Source organism: Takifugu rubripes, chromosome 20, assembly GCF_901000725.2.
Source record: "Takifugu rubripes chromosome 20, fTakRub1.2, whole genome shotgun sequence".
In the NCBI taxonomy this organism is placed as follows: Eukaryota; Metazoa; Chordata; class Actinopteri; order Tetraodontiformes; family Tetraodontidae; genus Takifugu; species Takifugu rubripes.
Genome location: NC_042304.1, coordinates 7,856,950 through 7,880,585, shown reverse-complemented (window position 1 = coordinate 7,880,585; position 23,636 = coordinate 7,856,950). Strand labels below are relative to the sequence as shown.

Genomic DNA, 23,636 nt, shown 5'->3' with positions numbered 1-23,636 from the left:
AGTGAAACGTGGAGGCCTTGGTAGGCAGAAGCTAATAATCAAACCCTCGGAGACAATTAAAACCATTAAAATGCCCTCGACTTTATATAAAATAGGCGAAAAGATAGTTCCATTAGTAGTTCCTGTGTGTAGTCTTTGCATCTGTCTGGGTGACGTGAGCCTGGAGTTCAGGTTTGCTTTAAAAAACCAAAAGGTTTCAAGGCAAAAGGAAAAGAAGTAAATCCTTTAATTTGTTTGTGGGTAGCCTAAGTACACTCTAAAAATTGCCTTAAATGAGATAAATAGATACATGTGTTGATGCAACAAACACAAGAGACCAATTAATAGAGCGTGCTCCGTGGTTTATTCAGCCCGTGCCTGTGGAGTCCTGTTCAGTGCTCGTTTCTGTTGACATTATTGATTTATAGGCCCTACAGCTAATCAAGATTTAAAACCTGCTACAGATTTCTTTATGTAAACGCTGCCTCGCACGCATGCACGCACGAGGAGGGCTCCCTCATCTCCTCGCACCTCTTTACAGATGCTACAGATGTGCGCAACGTTCCATCCCTCCTTTCCTTGCCCGCGGCCTCTCCGCCGCCACATCCTCGCCGCCCATTTATCAACTGGCATTAGTCTGTGTGGTAAGCAACCAGACAGCTTAATCCACAGGCAGATGGTCCCGGGTTAGAGACGGCCGCTCCGTCTCTCTCAGCTCATCTTTCCTCGCTCCGTGAAAATTAAATGGAGAACAAATCTGACCCGTATAGATGAACGCACGTCTTCTGATCTTCCTCCTCTCTCAGAGCAGCTGCGATTCCTGTCGCTGTCATTGGCCTGCCTTTGCAGCCCCCCCCCCCTCCCCATCCCTGTTTTCCCAGAGCCCATAAAAGTTGGAGCACTTTAATAAGAAGATGAAAAGGGGGGCAGAGCAAGTGTGCGATGTGATGAAGATAAGAAACAAGATGAAATGGGGATGGGGTGGATGGTTGCCACAGGTGACGGGTCTCACCCCCCCCCCCCCCCCAAAAAAAAAAATCTGTTTATCGTCCTCTTTTGTGCGTCCCACATCCCCTTAGCCCCCCTCTTTCCCAACACTCTCTCCTTTTCCTCCACACCCCCCACCCTGCCCGCCTGCCGCCGCCACCTCTCCCTTCGTATTTAGGGCGTGCGTGGTTGTGGATCAGCGCTGGGGTAATTAGCAGTAGTATATTAATTATGAATGAGAGCGGGTTCTGTGGGAGCCAGTGAGTGGGCCCCTCGCAGAGACTCATCAATTAAACAACAGAGTTTCTCCTTTTGATTAAAGATAAAGAGGAAATACGGCGATCATTTGGAACCTGTTAGGCTGAGGCGGGGGCAGGGTTTGGGTCCGGCTGATGGGGAACAAGGTCCGTGTGACCGGATGGCTTTGTGGGAAGCGGCGGGATGAGTCAGCGGTGTGAGCGTCGGTGTCTGAACGTTCCGCGGTGGCGAAGTCTCAAGATCTGTCTGAATCAGTGGTTACTCTGCCCACACAGGCCGACGCTTGGACGCTCTCCAGTACACTGGAGTGCAAAACAACAACCCCCCACCAAAAAATAAAATGATAAAAATCCTGCCGTCTGTTCTCGCCCTCCTTTTCTTCCCCCGCCCCCTTTTCCCTTCCACGCCGACTCCCGAATCTTTTGTTCTCTCTCCTTTCTCCCTCCCGACGTTTTTTTCTCCTCTCGCTTGTCGCGCCTCGTCTTTTCTCACCTTCCCGGCCCGCCTCTCGCTGTGGTCAGTCGTTCAGCATGTCCTCCACCCCGCCGGTCCAGGAGGACCAGATGTCGCTGAAGATCTAAAGGTCTACAAGTGCTTTTAAGTGAGTCATTTTCATTAAGATAACCCAGAGCCGGACCCGTAGGGGACTGGTGCAGATTTAGCAGCGCCGTAGGATCCCTCATTGCTAACGTGACACCTGTTGTTTTGGACATTCTGTATTCACAAAGACACCATCACGCGCTCATATGGCCTCTTAGTCAGGGAACATATGGGGCCCCCACAGGTCTTCTCACGTGTTCCACCTCTTGCAGCCTCGCTATCAGCCTCCCGCCACGGTAAGAGGCCTTCTGCCTTCGCTGATGCTGCTGTTGTTTTCACGCTCGCGTCCTCATTTCATCCACGCCCGGGTCCACCACGTCGCTGAGGTCGGCCATCCTTGGCTGTATGCATAAATCAGGTTAAGGACAAGCACCACCTGCAGGTGTGGAGGACTGTAACATTCACCAAGCTCCACTGGATAAAAGATGACCTTGCATGTTCTGGGAAACCTAGTCAGTATTGTCAATAATAAATTGGGTTTCGATTTAGCAACTATTGTATCAACCTAAGCATTTTACATCCTTTTCAAAGCCTGGAAGTGTGCTAGACAATAACAGCAACACGGACCAGCTGACGGCCTTCAAACATGTAAATAAAGCGATGAGAACACAAAGACGGGCCTCCGGAATCGCATAATTATATTGACCCTTGGCTCCGTGCACGGTCTCCACACTCTTTGTTTCTGATTAGGTAGATGCTGTTAATGCCATTATCAATTCCACATGCTAATGCTTACAACCTGCCACTTGCATCTTCTTTAGATTGATTCAGAGCTGTTTCTGAGCTGCACGCTCGGTCTCCTCAGATGTTTTTTTCCTTTCTTTGACCAACATTAACAGCATCGGGTGCTTCTGGATGACTCCTTTCCTTTTACCTCGAAGTGCACCCTGACATCCAGTCAGCTCCTCACATTTGGTAGCACTGAAGTTCAGACTACCACAAGTTAAAAGCAAACAATTTGTTGCGTTGCATGAGTTACCATGTGCATCCTTGTGCCTTTAACCCCCCACCCCATCCCCACCCAGAAGCTCTGCCCTCCAGGCTTTTAGCAACTTCAGTGGTGTTTTTACCAGCTTACAAATCTAAAATTCTCTGACCGATGTTTATTTTACGTTCCAAAAAGGCTGCGTTCCGCATAAGTTTTAATTTATATGCTCATCTGTTGTGTGGGAAGTGTAGGCTCAGGTAAACATATCCTGAGGGGACCAACTGTGGAGAACAGAATGTGAGATGAGGAGAAATATTGTTTCGATCACTTCTGATTTCTGGCAAGAATTTCCAATTTTAGGGCTGCAATGGCCTGTGCTCAAAACACACGCCATCATTTCCCTATTCAGGCACACATTCCTGCGATGATGGGAAGATCAGCCATTCACACGGACGCTCGTGCGCCAGTGAAAGGAACATCAGGGGTAATTCAGAGTTTAGCTGCTTCTCTCCAGTGGAGAGTATTGTATACTGGAGGTAAAGAGGCATTAACATACCCTCTGATTCTGACATAGGATCGCTCCCTGTAAGTGGGTAGCAGCACTCATCGAGGAAGAACAAGACAGGAAGGAGAGAGGCCCTGTCTGTTTTGTATGTAGAGTTAAAACAAGTGTCTGGTCTCTGTTTTGGTGCTCGGAATGTCTAAGGTTTAAGGGAGAAAACACAAAAGAGCCATTAAGGCCTCATAAAGCTGCCAGGCTAATTTGGGAGCTCTGACCTGCCACACTACTTTTGGAGTGCTGGTTGCCACAATAAAGGATGTTGGGGGGGGGGGGGGGGGGGTAAAGGATGCGAGTGGCGACTGTTATTCAGTCACTACTCGGGATGAGTTAAAATGGAGCCTCAGGTCATGATGGCTGCCTTTATCTTGTCATGAGCTAAACTGTCTCAGAAAGAGAGCGCAGCATTTCCACAGGCAGCCTCTCTGCTATCTTTCCATTTGTCCCCCACTGTTCTTAGTCAACCATTCAGTTTTATCTTGTTGTGTCATCAGACTGAAATTCATTTACGCCCCCTTTGTCCTGACAGTTAACTATCTCTCTGCTTCCTATTTTTTTCTGCCTTTCTTACACACGATCACCTCTAGATAAACACTGGTTATCTCTCTCCAATAATGGTTCTCATGCTCGACAGCTGGCCTTCAGGTGGGCCTTTTTCCTCCCCCAGATATGGTTCCTGCAATAGAAGGATGTATGTGGAAGCCAGGCTCAAGCCTTTGTCACACAGGGAGGCGACGTGTCTTCATCAGTATGAACCCAGTGGAGGCTGACATGGTCTCACTGCACTAACTTTAAAACTGTTTCACTTGGTTTTCAAAAACAAATTATCAGCATTCTGAAAAAATGAAGGTTCTGAAGCTCGAAGTTGTCTAATGTCTAAGAACGCTTTACCTTCACTCATCTTCTGTTTACCACCATGTATTCTTAATCAGGCTAATGGGGGCAGCTGGAGGCTATCCCAGCAGCCACCAGGTCACCAGGCCATCACAGGACACACGTTCACCCCACACACTCACACCTGAGTAATTTAGGGTCTCCAATCAACGTAATGTGCATGTTTGGGGACTGAAGGACCTGGAGGAAAACCCACACAAATACTGTAAGAACATGCAAACCTGTTATGAGCCGACAACGACAGTCGGGCGCAGCCATCTGAAAAAGTGAAGCGTTGTCCCCACTGTGAGACAGTTTAGTTCAGCACGGTACGGTGCGATACGTCTCCTCTGCTGGTGACAGCTGCCGCAGCTTCATAAGTAGTATTGACATTATAGCAGAGCGATGTATAATGGCAGCGTAGCTTGCTAATGAATTTAACAACAGAGATGTGACACAGCAGAGAGGGCTGATGGGTACTAAAAGTACTCACAAAAACAGAGAACTCCGTGTGTCCTCATTCTGTAAGAAACAGCTCAATTCTTACATGCCTAGCTGTTAAGGGGGCTTATTTCATCCACAAAATTGCTTCCATTTTTCATTTATGGTGCGGCCGTTTCAAACGTGTGACATAAACAGCGTCGGTGAATGTTCACAGTCATCCAGTTGGGAGAGAATCTGGATTTCTGTTCGTTTTTCGAAGGAATCCAACAGGCTCTTGGAACGGAGGTGAAACGTCGTTGAAATCTAACAGAAGTCCAGTTTATTTCTCTTAAGCCAAGGCATAAACAGCCCATTTTTATTGTTTGTATCAGAGCAGGAGATGGCAAATATATTGAAATATTGTATCAAATGAATCTAATGTTCCGGTTCGACGGTCGGTATTGTTTTTAGAAACAAACATCCGCTGCGCTCTGAGGAAGGAATTCTTTGTTGATCCAAAATCCAAGCAGGGAATTAGCGAGGCACGGTCACGAAGCACGGCGGACATGGGAGACAAAGATGGACAGAGAGACGGACGGTTAAAACTGGAGCCAAGTGAAACAGCCTCGGGGCATCTGTGCAGCAGCGAAAGCCCAGAGAGCCGTCAATAAACAGGCAGGTTGTTGTTGCAGAATCAATCCTCGGAGCTTTGCTTCACTCCTAATTGCCATGTGGACGAACAAAGAACACATTCTGTTTTTTTTAATGTTCATCTGCACCAACTCTTTTCACCACGCCAACAATGTTCCAGTGTGCAGACTTGCTTTCATTTCAATCAATCACGAGCAGGAGTGTCAGATTTGACTGGATCTGAGCTGTTTGTTTCAGTTTCGGTGGTTTTTCTATTTGCTGCACATGAGTCACAGCAGAAGAGTGCAGAGGAGGAACAGCACAGATCTACTGGTAATTCAACGCTAACTCCAATTCTTCATTATTAACAATAATAATGCTGCTCAGGCAGTTTTATCAAGTGGTCACTCAGGTAAAAGCCACATTAGGACGCCTTTTGTCTTCTGACCTGGTGGCTGTCAAACTGCAACAATGGTGATGATCGTTACCTGCTTGTTTGTGAATGATCGTACCCGGTAGGTTGATGGCGGATGCAGGCAGACGCTATAAAAAGGGTCAGCGTTGCTCGTAACGCGTGCTGCCTCGGGCCACAACATGTTTTTAGGATGTTTGTTACTTTCCTGCGCGTCCACCTACGCACAGTGAACGCATCGTATTGACGTTTTCTCGGGGCTGCTGCGAGTCGCCCGGTGAGAATGAAGGGAGCTGCAGCAAAAGTTGACCAAGATGCAGTTTTATGTAGAGTTTAAAGGAAATAAGAAACTGCACAGAACACAGCAGACAAAGAGGATCAGGGGAGGAGCCGTCCGGGGATCTGAATTGTTTCTGAAATGATGAGAATTACCCATTCAGCTGGGTTCAATTTGCCTTTTCCCCCCATTTCACATTCACCAGGAGTGCTGCAGCCTTCTTTAGTGACTGACAATGTTTCTAAATTACATTTTCTAATGAAAGAGCCTGAGAATACATTCAAGGACAGTATAAATATTCAATTAAAAAACCCCAACTGTGTGCTTGCTCTCATTTATTTTCAGAATTGGACGACATAATGTTACGGCATCCTTTCTTTTATCAGGTTGAAAGGAAGTGAAAGGCCTGTGAATGTGAGGAAACTAAAGCAGGAGGAGCACACAGGGAAATAAAAAAAGTTGCAGGGGAGAAAGCTTTTTATTTTCTTAAATTGCAGCCTGTGTCAACAGCCACAGCAGGGGGTCAGCCTCCCGCCCGTTAGCCTCTGCAGCATTATACCCTGTTGCTCAAAAGTCCAGACACAGCCCGATGAGCGAGCCACTTACCCCGTTATACTGAGAGCAGTCTGTAGCTACCAATTTGCCTGAGTGGAATGACCACAAAGAGCCTTGCTAGTGCTTCAGTGGGGAGATGGGCGTGAGCGTGATGGAGCTGCGTGTTGGTTTTAAGCTTCATGCCCCCCCAGGTATCACAATCAGTGTTGTCCAATGTTCTTCAGTGTTTCTCGTGTCTGTCATATACAGGATATTCGTTAGCTGCGCACAAATTGTTTAATGCCGTTAATAACTGGGTTGATTGAGTCAAACTGACAAGCAGAGCCCGCTGACTTCCACAGCAAGATGGTTTCTATTGATTTGACCCACTCCACGAGACGCCGGCATAATGATTGACATTGTACAAGCGCACGACTCCGACCTTTGGAGGGTTCTTTAGCGCGAGCCCCCCCCTCCCGTTATGTAAAACTGAATGGATGTTTCCGGGTGACAGAGCAGAGAAAACGCTATTGAGAAGCTCCCTCTGCAGAGTGTCAAGTGAATGCCTTCATTTTTGAGCGTGACGTGATGGATGGGGGCTGAGCTCCAGAGCCTTCTGAGAGAAAGTAAAGAAAAGGAGCTGTTAACCATAACACATCCTCTTTGTCCATCTGCCTGAGTCCATTCAGGTCAAGGAAACAACATCTCTATTAATTTGTCTCTCCTGGCCCTTTGCTTTTGTTTAATAAAGCTAAAAAGGTCATCCTGTGATTGAGCTATAGAACGAGGACATCTTCTCCTTGTAATGAATGCATTCAGCACACTTCACGTCCCATATCCCTCCTGGCCCCCCCCCCCTTTCTGCCCCCCTCGCTCTGTTACCTCATTTGTCTCACCATTGTTATTGCCATCGACACTGAGAAGACCTCCCCCCTGCGCTCCCCCGTCTTCATGACTTAGAGCCGAGCATTAGCAACCATCCCTGTGAACGCACAGGCACCCCCCAAAATAGGCGGCGCTCTGATGTTCCGCTTCAAATGTCGTTGATTCGCCACGTACGCGAGGACAGAACAATCAAGGGCATCTCTCATTGTTGGTGGACTTTAATGTTTTCCTGTTGGGTCGTGAAGTCCTTTTGCTGCTTTTTTTGGGCAGCATTTTAAAAGGAACAGTGTGAACAAACACACACGTCTTTGCTTTTTCCATCTTCTCTTTCTCACATCTTTGAAAGTCTTGACTCTGATCTGATCACCAGAACCGAATCCACTGTAACATAGGCAGGTGCAGATCCTGGAGACTCATAGAGGAGGTGGGGGGGGGGGGGGGACATCAAACTGGTGTGTAAAAGTGCGAGACCCTCTCAGAGCCTCTCTGGATAACCCTCCAGTTTTATAGTGGCTTAAATCCCATCAGGCTAAACCAGAAGAGGCGGATGGAGTGGGGCGGGTTTGCTGAGGGGGGGTTAAAGAAGACATGATTTGCTGCGATGCGATAAGAGAGAGAGAACACCAGGAGGAGGTGAGATGTGTGAGCGATGAAAGCATCCACTGACAGGGGAAAGGGGCCTGACAAGAGCAAAGACGGATTGGAGAGAACGGATGCAGGTAGAAGCAGGAGGACGGAGAGAGAAGACGCCGGAGCAGCTGCGATCCAGACGTGCACAGCCGAGCTGGCAGCCTCCTTCCTCTGATTAACATGCCTCTCAGACACAGGGAGGGGGATCAAACTTGCGCACAGCCAGGACTGGGAGTTATGCCTGCAATGAAATGGCAGTGCGCATGAGCGTGCACGTTTGTGAGTGCACGGGCGTGTGCGTGTGTGTCCGCGCGCCCAGGAGATGTGGCATTCAAAGCAAGTGGGAGAGATAAAGCGAGGGGATCCAGGGTTTCTGCTGCGAGTGAAGCCGTATGGAAATTGATACCAGAGGGGCCCAGTGGAGGGGGCTAAATTGGATGAGCAGGTGGCCGGTTTGTCCTGGGAAGAGATAGAGCAGGATGGGGAAAAAGAGTTTGAGGGGAGATGAAGGAAACATGTCCAGATGCATGTAGCGTTAGCCCGGCCTCTCCAGACCGCTGCTGGGAGAAGATGCTGGCCGTCCCTGTGGCTCATGGGGGATTTGGAATTCCTTTAAAAGATCAGTAATGATGCAGGCGCAGAATCTCTCAAGGTTATTTTTACCTGTGAATATTTTAAAGCATAAAACCCATCTGGATGAAGCAGGGTAATAGATCATTCACTCTATCTAGCAACGCCATTGCCTTGGCCTTTTGTTTGGAAGGATTTTTTTGGCGTTTGCACAAAAGAAGTCTGAAATATTTCTCCATCTTGCCGAAGCCCGCTGTGCTCGAACCACTCGGAGTACTTCCTGCTGCCTCTTCACATATTAACACAGCCAAAGGCTTTGTTCTGTGGCGAAAGCCGACCTTGAAGGTGTGTTCCTCAGTCGCTCCGAGATGCGTTTATGGCAGCATTTTTGTTTCGCTCCAAGGCAGAACTAGAACTAGAGCTGGTATCATTTGAAGTTGAAAGCAAAGGGTTTGAGAATGCGTCGTGGTATTGAGGCTAGCAGGTGTTTAGCTTAGCGTAAGTGAAAGTAATGACAGCAGGATGGGAACAGCTGATCCAAATCTGCTGCCCAGCAGAATCAAAGCTCACAAATGAACCTATATCTTATATTGTTCCCTTGTTGCCTGGCAACAGCAGTAACCGTGAGGTTTTAATAGGAAACAGCAGTCATATATGCTTCGAGTCCACCCTGTTTTCCTACATTAAGCGAACATCAGAACTGAAGTAAAACTTCAGCGTTGTGAAGTTCTGCTTCTCATGTTTTTCTTCGCTCTTCTGCGATCTTCTCTGCTTTGGCCCCCACCTGACCTGCTGCCTCTGCCGCCGGCCAATTGTTGCTTTTGCAATAAATCCAGCCCCACCCGATTCACGGCCAAAAAGGACAAACTGTCGTCAAATTGAAAAATCCTGACCTATTGAGTTACTCCGGAGTATTTATGCAGGGTAATCCAAGTCCTTTGGGGAATTTTAGCAGAATAATTACGTCAAGAGGGTTTCTGTCATGCTGCTAGAGCTTTTTATTGCCATTAGTGAGGTCTGCGTATTATTTATAACCGTGCTGGAGATTATCGCCTTTTGTGTTTTGCTTTACCAGCTTTATGGCGCCTCCAGCCAGTGATGGATGGGAGTTGCTTTTAGCTTCCCGTCAGTCCTGGAGTGTGTTTTCTTTTTTTATTTCTGCCGCTGTGGTGCCGGCTCTGTCCGACGTGGATGGCTGGAGTGTGATTTATGGCCTCGGCCCCCTGATCCCTGACCCGCTAATGATGGTTGTAAACTGGTAGGAGGCCAAAGGTTGGATTCATCTCTGACATGACGTTCGACCCTGACTAGTGACGCTCAGAAGATTAAATTAGCAAAATTCACATGAGGTAAAAACTTGAGTTGCTTCTTGAGAAGAGTCTTTCCCCTTAAACATATGTAGGGGCCCCATGTCATGCAGCTTACAGCACCTCTTTCAAATAAATGAAAACTGCATGTTTAGCTGATGCGCTCCTGTGTTGTGAGGAGGGGGCTGCTTCAAACATGGCTCTGACACCCTAATGGTCGTTTGGGGGATCCACCCCAGCTCCGTTTCGTGCTTTCCTGCATTTTTGGCCCTCGGGTCCCCGCTAAATGAAAACTCGGATGCACTCGAAGGCTGATGCACGTATGTGACGCGGTGGCTAAATCATTGTTGTATTCCGTCTATGTTGCATTTGTCTCGGCAGCTATAATTCCATAGATTAGGAAGGTTAACACTGACAGAACTGCAACTCCAAAGATCCATAAAGATCTGTTCCGTGACAATAAGCCTTCAAAAGTATGTTGCTCTTTGATTCCCGCTACGTTTAACCCGTTAATGCAGGCTCATGCACTAAAGACCGGATGAGTCAGACACATCTTTCAACCACCAGCCTTTAAATTCTCCTAAATTAGACATCTATAACTGTTAAAAGACAATCCCACGCTAATTGACGGAACATGGCGTCACTGTTAGAGGGACGGGGGCCAGAACAAGCTCTGGAGGTCGGATTCAGACAGAGGACTGTTGAAATATTTCGTCTATCTGCCTATGCTGCACATATTTCCACGGACACTTCTCCGTGATGTTGTTCAGCACATGGGAAAGGGGTTTCGGTGCTCAAAGGTCACTCTTCATTTTTCATTTACTGTCCACTCCCTCTCTTCTCTTCCTTTTTTTACCCTTGTCAGCCTTTTCTCTCTCTCTCTCTCTCTCTCTCTCTCTCTCTCTCTCTCTCTCTCTCTCTCTCTCTCTCTCTCTCTCTCTCTCTCTCTCTCTCTCTCTCTCTCTCTCTCTCTCTCTCTCTCTCTCTCTCTCTCTCTCTCTCTCTCTCTCTCTCTCTCTCTCTCTCTCTCTCTCTCTCCCTCTCCTTTTAAATATGTACAATGCCGGCCAGGCTCTGGCAAATCATGGCAATGTAACTACCTAGTAAACAGGCCCATGGTTGTCCTGGACCCAGGCACGACTACATTCAGGTCCTGAGGAGCAAATTCCAGCATCATTTCCCCATTAACCCAGAGAGAGACGAAGGCCCAGAAGATGCGGTTGGACTTAAGTGAATGAAGCAAACTAAAGTGTGACGTGACTCTGAGCTGCTTTCTTGTCTGCATGTGTGTTGAGTTTCTTGCAAATGTGCTGGCGTAGCTGTCCATCTGTGCAAAAGACTCGGCTAAGCTTATATAATATGTCACTGCAGGGAAGGTACGTTAGCGCGCAACAACAAAGACGCAGTTCAAACAATGAGCACTAATCAGATACAAGAGGAACAAATGCTCTTAGTCTGTTCTTTGCACATTGTTCATATTGAAGCGCATTAAATGTAATCAGTAGAAATATCTCAGCAGCGGAGACCATAACCCCTCCCCCGGGGAAACCCGAGGGGCCGGTGCCAAACATGAGGTATGAATCATACTGGATCATAAGCAGGTCAGAGAGTTCTTAGCTCTGGATCAAGGCGACATGGCTTTATAGAAAAACTGAATTAGAAAATCTAATCACTAGAAGCCAAGCAGGAGTGAAAATCTGGTTTCACGAAAGTGCGTCTTAAATGAGAACACATTTGCTGCGTGCACTATGATGTGCAGACTGCGGTTCAAGTAGTGACCCGGGAGTGTCATCGCCATCATTTCTTTTGGCCTTGTGGGGTTTCTCCTGCCCGGTGCCATCGTACATCCTGCTTTCAGTCGTACCAGCTCTCATACATTCCACTTTCTTTCACTTCATCTGCCTCATTTCACACATTTCTGGCTTCTCCTCCTCTTCTGAACGCCTCGCCTGTATTTCCTTCACCTGAAACTCTCTTTACCCCCCCCCCCCCATTCTTTTTTGACAGTTTCTTTGTCCCGTCTTGTCATGTCTGCATACGGCAGTGTTGTTTAAAACAGCCTCTCTATTCATGTCCATCTCTGCTTCAAATCCCCGCTCCCAGACATTTCCTACGTCCTTATTTCCTCTCGTGCTTTGGCCGTGCACGGCGTGCGAGTTAATGCTGATGTACCGAGATACTGGCTATCAGCGGCCATATATTGCCAACACTCAGCGAAGCTCTCGTCTCTCACTGCAGGAAGTGGGGCAGCCAGGGTAATCTGCGGGGTGTCCTTAGGTCGACACAAAGACAACAGAAACATAAACTTCATCGCCTTCTCCGTGTACGCTCCCATGTACCTGCACAGGCTCGCCACTTCCCGTTGACCTTCAGAGCAAAGCAAGAAAATCAGAGCAAGGGGAAACTGGACACAGCAGTAAGCAGACAATCCAAAGGCCTGTGTTGATTTATGTCTCTCCACTGCGCCGTAATAAAGGCCATTAGAACACTTTTACCCATCGCAATGCTGTTTACATTCTAGCGTCTCATCTGAGAGTCCTACTGAGAACTGTGGGCTGGATTTAATATGGCAACATTGTACTATTATCTTTAAAAAAGCATTATAGCAGCATTTAAATCACAGATAAACAGATGGACAAATGATCACTTGTGTAAAGATATGAAGAGAGGATATAAGTTCAGCGGAGACACTTCAGTGAATTGTGGATCTATCAGATTAAGAGAAATAACGTTTATTTAAACATCTTTTTTGGACCAGGAAATAACAAATTGATTTGGATCTCTCTCCAGTTGAGGGGAAATGTAGAGTGGGGAGTGAGACCTCGGTTCTGTTTACAAGCCTTTCACATTACATGAGTGATAGAACTCAGGGGAGCTCGGCCGGGGCTTTTCACTGAGTTTCATGCTTCAACAATACCTGCTAATGTTTCAGTCGTCATTCTCTGTCACAGCAACGTTAATCTGATGTCAGGCCTCCAGCAGAACACTGCAAACACTCAATTTCATATAGTTTGATCTAAAATATCGGAGTAAAAATAGAGCGTGGTTGAATTTATTCCTCCTCTGTGTGGAGATTTTGAAGCTCCGGGCGCTGCATTATTTTGGTTATACTGCTGTCAGATTACTGACAGCCCCTATGTTAGATAATATAATCAAATATCCTCTGATAACACCGCAGTTCCATTTATTAGTGTTTTCCTGATATCTGGGACATGCGTAATCTTGGGTTTTCAGCTCATCGTATTCGTCTTCCCCCTCAAAGAAGCTGCAGTGCACCCAGAGACAGCGTACGTATATTCAGCCTCAGTGAGGAGGTGAATGCCTGGCAGCACTCCTGCAGCTCTGTACCCTGGTGCTTGGGAAAAAAAGGCTGTTCACCAAAAGGAAATGCCAGGCCGAAGTCAATCAGCCGAACCCCGATTGGCTGCTTTCTGCGGTCCACCACCATGTTGTTATCAGGCCTGACATCAGCGTGGACAATTCTGCAGGAGGTCAGGTGCCAAAGGAATAACTGATCCTACCTTTGGAACAGGAAGACCTTCACCTCTGTCCTTCACACGCTCTCACTGGCCTTTATCCAACTTAAAGCTGAAGCAGATCTACGTAAAAGAACCTTTACAGCATCTGGAACTAAACCTTGAAGCTGTCTCAGAGTGGCAATTTCCTCTGTCTCTCGTGGATAAAGACCAGGGACTGTAGGCGAGGGCTAATTCTAAAGCTAAAAGAAGCTCCCAGGTACATCATTCTGAGAAAAATCTTTTCTCTTGTTCAGATAAAAGCTGTTCACAAAGCATCTTTGTCCTTAAGAGAGCTCCTAAGGTGGAAAACTTAAGAGGAGGGAGGAGGACTATAAATAAGCCCAAGATTGTCTTAAACAGACAAGATGGTGAAACAGACAGAGCAGAAGAAGAGACATTACACACTCAAGCATCTATATGAATATATAGCATACATCTAATATGTAGCGATGTCCATATAAAAGTGTGATTCACATATGTTTCCTCCTATACAATAAATACGAAAGTTTGGGGAGAGGCAGTTTGTGTGCTGCGACCTCCACTCCCCCTCTGGATTACAGCACGTACCAGCGCTTTTACACTCTTTGCTTGTGCAACGTTGGGCAACGTGCTTATTTTCCTCTTCTCTTGCATCGGATTTCCCTCCTGGAACTCTGTTGTTCTTATGCTTATGCTAATGCTTTCAGGATTGCACATTTCTTCATACAGACTAAGTGCTGTGGTGGTTAATTGCCCTGTCCTGTCGTCACCAGGAGCGCATTTGTTTTTGATGCAACCAATCACAGCGTTTAGAAGACGGCGTCACCTAGCAACGAGGTCACCCTCACCTCCTCAGTTGCTCCCAGAGTCACTCACTCTTAAGCTCAGGCTCCTTGCTAAGAATTTTTAGGCTGAGTTAGGAGTTCTGAGAGGACTTTGATAATCTTTGTGAATACAGGCCCAGGAAACTTCTTAATCAGCGTGATTAAGTCCTCCATCTCCATCAGAGTAAATGAAAGCAGCCACCATAAGCAACAACCAAACCCACTAGAAACCTCCATTTCCTGTCTTCTCTTCTGTTCTACAGTACGTGGATGGAAAGAATTCAGACTTTGGCAGACAGTAGCAAACATTCTGTGCCTGATTGGGGAGATTCTCCATACCGCTTTTACCGTCTCTTCTTCCTTCCTTCTGCACCACAGCAGCATCAGTCCTCATTACAGCTCAACCAGAGACGTGCAGACATCATTTATCGGCCCGTGATTTGTTGTCCTCGACTTCTACACGCTGGCCACAGTTGAGATGTCTGTGAAGGAGCATCGATTTTGGGAGACACGGCTCCGTTCTCAACAGCCTCCCAGCTCCTCCTCGTCTGCAGCGCTGTGGTATCTTAATGGCTTTGTTTGGAAAATTAGCTGCCTAAACGCCCATGGTCAAATTGATCCAGTGGAAACAGACAAATTAACAAGCCCGTGTAAAAAGAACGGAGCTCAACGTTGAATTTTCTCTACTGTGCAACAATCCCGACAGGCCTCCAAACCCACAGCTGCTGCAGCTTCCGATTCAAAGGCACCCATATCTTCAGAGATTGACCTTACCTTGAAAACGGAGTAAAACTTTTGGTGTTTTGAAATCATTAATAAAAAACGAAGGAAGGAATAAATCTCGCTAATAAGACGCGCCGGAATGTTGCCTCAAACACTGGAGACCGTAATGTGCCACCTGACTGTGCTAACATCTGCTGCCATTTCACTTTTCAGCGAGTGGCGCTATGGCACCCTGGGGCTTGAATACTTTGGATTAGCGTCTTGTCCAAATGGCACAATGTATATGTGGTCTTGTAGCGTGTGTTGTTCAGTCATAATGGTATATGAGAGGCACGGCCTGTACCGCGCAGCACAGCTCCCCCCGATGGAATCGGCCACGGCCATTTGTCATAATTACAGTGACACTAGCGCTCTGTACTGCACACATATGCGTGCACACACAAACACAGTTATATTTGTGTCGTGTATCTATTTATTCTGCTGTAGCATGAAATTGTACAGCCAAGGGTGTCTAATTATACTAATCGAATGCACGCCTCCTGACATTTATTCATACATTATTAATACTCGAAACAATAGAATACCTCATTGGCTGGACTGACTTCCTGGCTTCTTATCTCCTCTCTCTAATGTGTCTCTTATCTCTCTCTCCATTTCTCTCTCACTCCATCCCCTATGATCTCCTTTCTTCACACAGTGACTCTTTGCCCTTCACCTCCTGCAATTTAGCTTGTGGGTGTTGGGTAATTAGCATGGCTCCCGCTTTTTATTCGGATTCAGGGCAGGGAATTCAAGAAATGTCCCGCAAAGATCGCGCGTCCTGATAAGGTTCTGTCTGGGGCTCCATTAAAAGGATGGTTGCCACAATAGCTGCTTGTGTCGGCAGCAGAAAAAAGGAGCCGGAGCACAAAGGGTTGCGGAGGCGAGCCGCTTTCATCGTATAGAATTACCGCCTGCGTTCAGTTAGTCATGGTCCAAGCGAAGAATTGTACAGTGTTTTGCCTGTTGTTATTATTATTAAAACTTTCTGGGCGTTCTTTTTGTTAGAGTTGTTTCCATTGAAGCCGGCAAAGTGTTTGTTTTTGCATAGTTCGCACACATCCGTGACCATGGAGCGTTTACAGTGAAATCCTGGGGAGGTTTGCATAAGGAAATACGACCTGGAGAATTCAAATCAGAGATGGTGCGTGAAGCGATCCGTTCCAGCAACGGCGGCCATGTAAAGCCCCCCCCCCACTTGATTTACAAAGCAAATGACTGGATGGCGCACGGAATTAAGATGATAACCAGGTGGGAGTTTTGGGAAGGATAGGACGGCGGCGTTTGAGGCTTCAGCAGAACTGAAACGCGTCTGATCACAGATGCGATAACAGCCGCCACCGGGCGAGGGGGGGCCGCCCTCCCTGCCTGACTCCGCCCGTGCAGACTCTCATCAGGAGTCCATACGCCGTCCTCGATGTGGTCTCGCTGTGCCACACTCTGCTCTGAGCTGACTCGGCACTTTTACCTCATCGGTTTAATCCCTCACTCCAGGCGGGGGGTGTGGGGGGGGGGGGCTGCAGGAATACAGAGATAAAGCTCCAGTCAGAAAGCACAATCAGTCATTTAGCTGCAGATTAATTGAAAGACAGTGTGTGCCTGTCAGCGTGAATCACTCATCTGCCTTTTTTTCTTTTGGCAGACACTCACCTCTTTCTGTCCCTGTCTCTTTAAAAATGTCCACAGAGTCCATCGTCGGGCTGCGGTGAAGACCATGACCCCTCCCTCCTTCCTCCTGCTGGTCTGGATTCTCCGAACCGCCATGTCGGCGTTCCCAGAGGAGCCGGGGCCTCTCAACTTCATCCCCACTGAAGGTGATGACCTCCTGACCTTCACTCACGCTCTCCCCTGCATTCCTCCGGGTCATCCAGCGTGAGGCGTGGGCGCTGGCTCAGCGCGCGGGGTGTTGAATAATGTTGGGGGGGTTCAGAGTGCGGGCTGTGCCAGTCAGTAAAGCTCTCACACGAAGTGTCACGGTCAGGGTGTGCGGGGTCAAGCAGAAGTGACCCCCCCCCCACACACACACACACAGTCAGACTTTGAGTCTCTGCATCAACTTGGCTGTCAGGTTTGAGCAAAATCTGATGGCAGATCAGTGATATTGATCATTTGATTTCCAGACGCTAATGTCAGACTGCACTGAGCCAGTGTAACTCAGATTTTACTTGCAGGAGATCAATACATTTAAATTATAGATGCACAGAAAGAGTGCGAGACTGTAGAGGCAGACGGAGGAATCGCTCTCAGGCTCAGGGGAAAACGCAAGAAAAATTAGAGGATATAAATAAAAACCTTTGTCTCTGGATCACCGTCAGTGACTGGCCGATGTCTGAACTGTCAGAAACGATTAAGACAAAAAATCATTTCTCTTCACGTCTCTCTGCGATGGAGGGATGTTGTTGACGTCTGTTCTGTCTTCTGCCGTCAGTGGTGAGAAGACACCCGGTGTTTCTGGGCCGACCCCACCGGACGTGGCTGAGACAAGAGCCTCTGCACATCCAGAGGATCCTCCAGATCAATCGGACGCTCTACATTGGAGCCAGGTACAGCAGGAGAGATGAAGCTCCATGGATGGATGGATGCATGGATGGGTGGATGGATCGGTGCATGGATGGATGGATGGGTGGGTGGATGGATGGATGGGTGGATGGATGGATGGATGGATGGGTGCATGGATGGATGGATGGATGGGTGGATGGGTGCATGGATGGATGGATGAGTGGATGGATGGATGGATGGATGGATGGATGGATGGATGGATGGGTGGATGGATGGATGGGTGGGTGCATGGATGGATGGATGGGTGCATGGATGGATGGGTGGGTGGATGGATGGATGGATAGGTGCATGGATGGATGGATGGGTGGATGGATGGATGGATAGGTGCATGGATGGATGGATGGGTGGATGGATGGATGGATGGATGGATGGATGGATGGACGGATGGATGGATGGGTGGATGGATGGATGGATGGATGGATGGGTGGGTGCATGGATGGATGGATGGGTGGATGGATGGATGGATGGATGGGTGGGTGCATGGATGGATGGGTGGGTGCATGGATGGATGGATGGGTGGATGGATGGATGGATAGGTGCATGGATGGATGGATGGATGGGTGGATGGATGGATGGATGGATGGGTGGATGGATGGATGGGTGGGTGGGTGCATGGATGGATGGATGGGTGCATGGATGGATGGATGGGTGGATGGATGGATGGGTGCATGGATGGATGGGTGGGTGGATGGATGGATGGATGGGTGGATGGATGGATGGGTGGATGGATGGGTGGGTGCATGGATGGATGGATGGGTGCATGGATGGATGGGTGGGTGGATGGATGGATGGATGGATGATGGATGGATGGATGGATGGATAGATAGATAGATAGATAGATAGATAGATAGAGTTCTGACAGCGTTCTGCTGGTCGAGCTGCCTCTGTTACAAAGCAGCAGCCCCTCTTTTCCTCAGGCTTTGCTGTTCGGTGGTCGGAGCGACACAGACGTGCAGCCGTTGCCATAGAGAGGTGCTCTCGGAGTTTGATTATTTAGACCTACACACAGATACAATAATGCTGCTCACAGACCGGCTCTCTGCATTTCTTTGAAAACTGCCATAGCAGTCAATCATGTGCCCCCGTTTTGTGGACTATTTTTAAAGCCCCGTCTGTGAAATTGTTCTCTGGATGACTGAAATCACAAACAAGGCCACTTTTGACAATTGCGGCTGTTTTTTCTTCGTGTTCAGGAGGCAGGAGAACAACAGAAGTAATCATTTTTTTAAACTTAATATGACGTCATGTTTGAGCTTGGGTTGAATCGTGACCTATGAGACCTCCTGGTGCTTTGCAAGCAGGAAGTAGCACAAATTAAAGACATATTTACACCACCGTAAAAAAAATATGTTACAGAAATCGTAAAATATGTTACAAAATCCTCTTTTCATGAGCACTGCTTGGCACTGCGAGTGTGCACGTGATGGTGCCAGCACATGTCGGACAATCTGCTGAATGCACTGATCCTGAACAGGAGCTGCGAGGTGGTCAGCAGGGTCCAGACAAAGACGCTCGGCTCAGCTGCACCAGATTTACACCGTAAAAAGACGCATCCGCTGCCCCCCCCCTCAGCCATTCAGGAGCCGCGCTAACAAAAAGCACAGACTCAGAGATTTACTGCACGTGTTGTCGAAAAATTTAATTTAGCGTGGAACATGCGAAAAAATAGAGACACGGTCCCCCCCCCCCCCATATGGTGTCGATTATTGGATGGAGCACCACAATGAAAGAAGACTGAAGTGGTTTCCAATAAGTGAGGCCACACTGGTCCAGGAAATGACCCAGTTGCAGGCATCCCGATGATCTAACCTCGCTACAGAGGACCGTAGGAAATAAATCAAACAGGATCACTTGTTTCCAGCCGTTCTGTCTGCACGCAGAGTCTTTAAACGCACACGTGCGCGCAGCCTCGTAAAGCAGGCGGCTACTGTCTGAAGTGTCCAGCTCTGCTTTACAGCGTAACCAGAACCCCAATCAGCTAGAAACCGGCGCTTAATTGGTTTAAAAAAAAAAGTGGATGTAAACTTCGAATGTGTCAGCCAAGCGGATGATAATGAAACGCTGGACTGCTACCTAAAAATACGAGCGCTTGCCAGTTTCAGAGCGTTTCAGAGAAAAGACGGTTTCGAAGTATATTTATATATTTCCTGCTAATGGTGTTTGTAGCTTTCTGGCAGGAAAATATCAGCCTAGGAATGATACATGTGCAAATGCTTGTGTGAGCCCCAGTCAGGGGAGGCAGAGTTTAAAAAGAGTCGTGTAAAAATAATCCCTGTGTGGTGCCAGGTATGACTGGGGAAAGAACCCACATAACAGAGCGCGTGGCCCTGATAAGACGCCTCCTCTCCTCTGCCAAATCCTGCCACCATTAGCATAGCTGCTCCTCAGACGGCGGGGGCCGCTAAAAGTCTGCAGCGAGCACCTGTCGAGAGCAGCTCCGTGTCTCTGTCCTTCCAACCTCGTTAGAGGAGAGTAAACTGTGTGTTGGCTGGTGATAGGTGGAGTTAAGCACTGCGCTGCGTTAAGTCCTGGTCCGTTGCTGTCGAGATGATCTGTGGCTCTTGTGGATTTCCGCTCTCATGACCCAATGAATCGGTTGCTTCTTAGCCGATCTGAATGTGAACAGAAGGAGATATTATACTTAGGTGGGAAAGGGAAGGCTTGGCAGGTCGCCAGACGCGGTTTATTAGCCCGGAGACGCTGACCTCAGAGGTCATGATACAGTCCGTGTCGGGACAAATGCTTCACGGACAGGGAGACGCTGAGCTGCGGCAAAAAATTGCGAAGGTGAACGGAGGAAGAGCTGCCAGGCTGAGACGAGCGTGTGGAGACAAGCTCGAACGCACACACGGATTTAAAAAAATGCAGAAATCACAGAGAGTTGTAAAGTATTTATCTCTTCACTGTCATAGTTTACAGCTTTGATACCATCAAACATGCTATTTTGGTCCAACCAGAAGAGAAATGAACCTCAGAATGAATCAGAAAACTCAAACACGCATGCAAAAAGCACAAGATAAGCTGTGAAACCACCAATATTGATATTAGCACAGCCACATCAGGCTCGTTTTACTTTTGGCTCATATTCAGCATGTGAATTAAGTGGAGGAAGTGCCTGAATTTGGAGTTTTTCCCGCAGCCTGGGGGCTCAGAAAAGATATAGCACAAATTTCCAAAAGTTTTTAGTCTATGTAATAACACAAGTTTGAAACAGTTAGTTTAAAAGAAGCAGAGGGATCCGGAGAGAGGTATAATGGTCCGAGCCTCGCTTACAGTTTCACAGCATTTCAAAAGGTCTTCAAATGCTAGAAATTCTTTTCATTTTAAATATAAGAATTATCAAAGGGAGACAAGTGTGTGTGTTTGTGTGTAAGCAGGAAAATCAATCAACCCTGGACATGCCTCATCTCTGACAAAGACGGGCTGTTCTCTGACACGTTTCATCTGCAGTCCACCACCAGCCTCATCCTGCGGCCGTTCTGCAACGCACGCCTCGAACTGGCCGAAGTGGTGTGGAGGAGAACTAAAACAAATGGAAGAAACTTGATGAATTAAGATGTCTCGACCTCTAAATTGACCATTGTTGTGCAGGCCCACGGGAGACAGTTCAGGGTCTGGTTACTGCAGATATACAGGAAATCTTTGACGGTTTCTCTCGAATCTTTGTTGGTGTTGTATTAGCTGGGACAAAAAAGGTCCAGGAAGCTTATGAAATAACAACTCAGACACGCGCACGAGGGCAGACAGAGGCGAGAAAATGGACGTTTTTTAATATGCATATCCGACTCCGCAAATGAGGCCTTTTCTTCTCGTGTAAAATGAATCCCACCAGCACGCGTGGAAATATTCACGCCACAGGCTCTGGCCACCACTGGCCAGGAAAGGGAAGGAGAAGCAGCAACGTGAACAACCGCCTGACAAACACTCGTCCCGGTGCTGCTCCATTATGTTAATGCTGAGTCAACCTTGGATGAGATTACGCCCCGCGCTCTTCACCCTCTTCAGCCTTTGGAGAACACTCAAACTCCGACCTAAACACAAACACATCCGGCAAGCGTTTGATGGTTTTTGACTTCAGCACGTTGTTCCCTTCTGGGACTGTTGAGTACATAAATGTAATCTGACAAAAACATCGAGGTGCTGCAGAAATACGGTTATCGGGACGAGAGGGGGCAGATGTTCCGCTGTCCAGGACTGCCAAAGTGAGATAATCCAACCCCGGCAGCCAGGTCTCACCTCATGATGGTGCCAGAAGGATGTGATGGAGATACTGGACTCTATCTATGGATACAGGCAGCAAAGGTTTTGTCTCTAGAATGAAGAGGGTAGAATCCAACAGTACAAGAAACATCCATAGTATGCTGCGTCAATACAAAACAATGTTGTAATACCACCAGTGGCCACTGGGGGTCCGTTCCAAAATGGAAGAAAAGCAAGATTATTGATGTAAAAGGATGTAAAACCAGCACCTGCAGAAGCAAAACAGAGAAAGAAGCATTCCAGTGAGGTTTAGTTGGATCCATTCTGCTGCAGTAACAGAGATGTGGCAGACTTGTTCGTTCCGTGCACAGACAAAGCCACAGAAATCAAGGCCTCGATCAATAACTGCTTCACATCAGGTGGCTCCAGAAATATTGGTGGATCAGGGGTGAGAAAGGGCAGTTCTGGGGATTTGGTGCAGTGTGTAGGAGCTCGATTAATGCCTCGTTTAATGTGATTATAGACTTATTTTCAAGTAACCGGGATAAGTTGATTTGATGACCAGGCGGCGTATTTAATGCAGCGAGGCAGGTTTAATGAGGTACAATGAAAATGATTAAGCTTTAAAATGGCGACAAGTACTCTTTCTCATTTCCACTGACACCGCAGTGAAATACTTGATATGAGAAAATGCTTGGATTAGGGTTCTGCAACCATCATTTTCACTCTTTTACTGACCCATCTTTGTTTTTCACCTTTAATATAAAGTCTGTTCTTTGGCGGCAGCCCTGATTTTCAGGCTCGACCTGCAGCTCCGGAAACCCTGTGCTGGCAGAAGGCCACTCTAAATCTATCGCTCTCTGTTTTCCGTCTCCAGGGATGACCTTTTCCGAGTGGAGTTGGACAATGTTGCGGGAGATGAGATGTTCTACAGCAAGGTGAGCACGAAGCTGGGCGGCCATGAGGGATGCACTGTTTAGAAACGATTGTTGTACGGAGAATAAACGTGTTGCTGGGTGTGATTTACAGAAACGCACATGGGAGTCGAACAAGAACGATATCAGGATCTGTAGGATGAAGGGCAAACATGAGGTGAGAGATCCATATTCCTGCTACTGTGGGAGCTAATAGAGCTGAGCTGAGCTAGTACAGGCTACACGCTGCTGCTGTCCAGTATTTATACTTCCTGTTTGTTTTCTTTTCTCTTCATCTCTTTTTAACATGTGCTGGCGTAAAACAATAAAATCAAACAGATACACTGTCAGTACTGGGGAGAAATCTGGGCGTGTTAATCTGATTTCTCACCCTCTGATAACTCCCGGTATCGGATGAAGCAGATCACATTATGTTGTTTACATGATCACTTGAATAATGTCCAGAAATCAGATGATGATCGGATTTTCATGATCTTGTCAATGGGCCCATTCATGACAACATATCTTGTGATATTATGAGTTTTCCATGATACAACGTTCCCTAAATTGTGACAAAATCTGATTTTTATCTCGTTTCTGCCTCTCTTTATACGCGGAGGCTGTTTCCTCTCTATGAATGCATGAGTTCCATCCTTGCAACAGCAGGAACAGACCTCTGGTAATGCCCCATCCATCAGGACAGAGAATACCCCATCACAGGATCAGGTTTTTTTAACAGATATAGTCACATCCTACTATCTTTTCCCAATCATTGTGTCACAGTCTGTGTGGAGCTTTGTGTGATTGGGCCACTCGTGTCACGATCACCCCATGCTGATACAGCCTGGAGTGCATCAATTATCTCATTGTTTCTGCTCATTTTAACCATTTACACACACGCGCGCATGGCGCGCATGCACGCACACACACTTCTATCATGTGAAACAAGCCACTCCCATTCTGTTCACCACTTGTGCCGCCATCATGCATCAGGAATTCACTTTGTGCCCTCAGAAAACGCCGGTGGG

At 47.4% G+C, this 23,636-nt stretch overlaps 1 protein-coding gene across 5 annotated transcripts in view; it reads left to right on the top strand.

Annotated features, from left to right (window-relative positions):
* sema6bb (sema domain, transmembrane domain (TM), and cytoplasmic domain, (semaphorin) 6Bb) overlaps positions 1-23,636 on the top strand; it is an 85,954-nt gene that overhangs the window by 26,064 nt on the left and 36,254 nt on the right. For 4 of the 5 annotated variants that reach the window (XM_029828543.1, XM_029828544.1, XM_029828542.1 and 1 more), the window contains 4 exons: positions 16,622-16,749; positions 17,364-17,478; positions 22,572-22,632; positions 22,724-22,786. In XM_029828543.1, the coding sequence (XP_029684403.1) occupies positions 16,650-16,749; positions 17,364-17,478; positions 22,572-22,632; positions 22,724-22,786 (339 nt within the window). In that variant the 5' untranslated portion in view covers positions 16,622-16,649. Of the gene's footprint in view, positions 1-12,097; positions 12,269-16,621; positions 16,750-17,363; positions 17,479-22,571; positions 22,633-22,723; positions 22,787-23,636 lie in introns of those variants that run through there. The other variant, XM_029828546.1, reaches the window with a different exon arrangement.